Genomic DNA, 3232 nt, shown 5'->3' with positions numbered 1-3232 from the left:
AGGTGATGGTGTACATGGGGTCTGTGACTCGAGCTGTGTGCTGGGATTTGCTGCTCTGGAGCTGATGATCATGACCGAAGCAGCTGATTGATTTTTGGATGGGTAAATGGCAGGTTGTGAGGATTTCAGTTCTCCCTGTGACATTTATTAAAGTCTCCTGGATCCCTGGCTGCWTGGAGAGCTGACACTTGCATGGCTTTGGTGGCACAGAGAGTTCCTGTGAAATTCCTGAGCTCCATCCCCTGAAGTGGGCAAGGCACAGCCTCAGCACCGGGGTTTTTGTGCAGATGTCAATGTGAGGTCACTTTGCCATGACACTTGGTCATTTCATTGTGTCTTGTTCTTGTAAACCTTAAATCCACTGCACAACAGATGGTGTTGCCAGGAAAGACGATGGGATATTTCTATAGTTAATGATTTCAATGTAGTGTTTCAGTGAGTGCTTTTGGAACGCTGCTTGGGGAGAGAAGGTTGAGGCCAGCTCAGCTATGGGAAAACAGGGACCCCTTGTGCCAAGGKGCAGTGGGGTTCTTCCTCCCTCCAGGCTGCTCCAGGGAATGGAGCTGGTTCCCTGTTTGTTGCATTTTCCACAGGAGCAGGGAGCTTGTGTTTTTTATGTGAAGATTTAAGAGTCATTCACGTGGTGTAAGTGATAGTGTAGGCAGTGTCCCAGCTGTCTGTCCAGGTGAAAGGTGCTGACTGTTCTGTGCAGTCAGGTAGAATGCAGCCTGAGCAGTGGTGCTGTGATGGGAACCTGCTGTTCCTCTTGACAACACTGTTAGACWAAATAAAACATTTCTTAATATCAAAGTACTAAACAGAGGTTAAAAGTAATGGTTAATGATGGATATGRTTCTGGAGATGATGTGCATATAAAAGCATACTTTTTGTCTGTACTCTTGTGTTTAAATATTAARTTATTTTAAATTCAGCCGTTATTTAGTAAGGGTGTATACACGACTGAGAGGCTGATMGCTTGCAGCGGCTCCTTTCTTGCTTGGTGCTGCCACTGCGTGGTGAATGATAGTTAGAGATGAAATTCAGAGCAGRTCTGTGGTCTGTCCTCATGGTGGCTGTCCCAAGGGCTGTGGTTGTGTGGGGTTTGTCACCAGAAGGTGTCAGAGCAGTTCTGTGTTACCACAGTGCAGCTGCTGTGTGCCAGGTGACAGCAGCACTGCGACTGACTCATTTAGGAATGTCATAGAACATTTATTCTGTTTATTTCCAATGTATTGTATCAATGGGTGGGATTGCTTTAATTGTGGAAGAGCAGTGTGAATAGAAGTGATGAGGTGGGACCGAGGTGTTTCTATCTGTGCAAGCCATCCTTTTGGAGAATGTGTAACTGGAGAGTCCTTGGTTCGTGCTGCCCTTTGGCAATACAGAAGAGAATGGGAGTCACAAGCCATTGAATTTGGCAGAAGAATTCTGTCAGTTTGTTGAGAAGCTTCTTCTTATTTGATTGATGGATTTTGGAGGCAGTGGTTCCCAGTGGCAGCCTGCTTGGTGCTTCTGTGGGTGGCTACAAGGGCTGAACAGGCTCTTGTATTTRTTTGGCATCTGCAGGAGAGATTTGGGGTTCAAAGTGAGGAGTTGTGTACAATGCAAGGGTCTGGAAACTGCTGTTCTGTGTGTTTCTGAAACAGAAAAGAGTGGGTTGGTTCTGAAAAGCAGCTGTTCTTGGTTAATCTCATTGTCCCCCAAATAAATGCTGCCTACATTACCTAACCATTAAAAGTGTCACCTCCTCTCTATTGTTATTGTCCMATTTTTATTCCTGACTTCTTCCTGTGCTGCAGGATGATACAATAAGTTAATGAGACTTTAATTACAGGGTTGGGAAGATAAAATATCAAGWCAATATTGATGTTCTTAGAAATTGCTCCCTTTACAGAAGACAGATGATATTGAGTGTGGGGTAATCATGCCACGGAGAACTTGAGGTTGGTGGTATCTGATATTTTGGAATGTATGCATCAGGGGGGAAGGTTGTCCCTGCTCTTCCTCACYGCAGGGATCTCTGCTTGGATCAGTCACTCTGTGGCCCCTGGAAGCATTACCTGGGAGTCTGTGCTTCRACTGAGACTCACAGGAACTGCAAGRAGAAGGGAAAAACGGGAGCATGGAAGGGTGGCTGTATCTCCTTCATTTCAGTAAATCAGGTGACCATTGCCAAGCACACTTGGGCACTTCTGCCATCTGTACTGAGAGATGGAAATCAGGGCTGATATTGGAAATGCATCCTATATTTTTATATGCATGGAAATGCATGCTATATTTTTAAGTTCGTGGGTCTGTGTTGTATATGTGAAAATGCCTTCTTCATACTTTTATTCTTCCTTTTTTTCTTTTTCCCCCTTTAAATTTTTTTCCTTTTATTTCCCCTATTTTTTTCTTTATTATTTTATTTTTTTTTCTATTTTTCCTTTTTCCTTTCCCCTCCCCTCCCTGCCCGGCGTTGCTGCAGCAGCAGTGTTCCACAGTTCCCATGCCAACCCCACTCATCTGCAGTGTTGTGGCCAGCTCTGGGCTCCTCCGTACAAGGAACTGCTGAAGTGGGTCCAGCAGTGTCACGAAGATGATGAGGTTCCTGRAGCCTGAATTTCTAACGGCGATAAACTGTCGGGGCTGAGCGTGGTTAGTGCAGAAAAGAGGCAGCTGAGAGGGGACCTTCTTSCTAATCCACACAAAGATTTCCAAGGGTGTCAGAGAATGGTGCCAGCGACAGGATCAGGAGCAATAACCATGAACTAAAACACAACAAGTTCCACTGCAATATGAGGAACGTCTTTCCATGGAGGGTGCCAGAGCACTGAAAGAGCTGCCTGGGGAGGCTGTGGAGTTTCGGTCTCTGGAGACATTCCCGAGCCACCTGTATGCCCTGCTGTGTCCCCTGTCCGGGTGACCCTGCCYGGCAGGGCTGGCACTTGGACTGTCCACAGGAGCCTTCCAAGGGCAGCACTTGTGACATTCCGCGATTCTGTGACGCCGCGGGACAGTGGGGGCGGCGGGCGGAGCGCGGCTCCCGCCCCTCTCTCCCTCTCTCCCTCCCTCCGGCTCTCCTTTCTCCCTCCGTCCTTCCCTCCCTCCCCTCGCTGTCTCCGGGACACGCCGGGGACGCGCCGGTGCCGCTCCGGCCATTGCTGAGCCCTCCCTGCCACCATGAGCGTCCCGCAGCCCGGGTGAGTCTGGGGCTCGGGGGCGGGCACTGCCGGCATTTGGGGTCCAAGGG

General features: G+C 48.4%; 1 protein-coding gene across 1 annotated transcript in view; it reads left to right on the top strand.

Annotated features, from left to right (window-relative positions):
- Positions 1-2545: 2545 nt before the first annotated feature.
- LOC130585086 (glutamate-rich protein 3-like) overlaps positions 2546-3232 on the top strand; it is an 8262-nt gene continuing 7575 nt past the window's right edge. Inside the window, exon 1 of the mRNA XM_057385414.1 lies at positions 2546-3182. Coding sequence (XP_057241397.1) covers positions 3163-3182 — 20 coding nt within the window. The 5' untranslated portion in view covers positions 2546-3162. The remainder of the gene's footprint in view (positions 3183-3232) is intronic.

Source organism: Malurus melanocephalus, unplaced genomic scaffold, assembly GCF_030028575.1.
Source record: "Malurus melanocephalus ecotype Western Australia unplaced genomic scaffold, MMel_1.1 scaffold_824, whole genome shotgun sequence".
Taxonomy (NCBI): domain Eukaryota; kingdom Metazoa; phylum Chordata; class Aves; order Passeriformes; family Maluridae; genus Malurus; species Malurus melanocephalus.
This window is presented reverse-complemented; position numbering and strand designations above follow the sequence as displayed.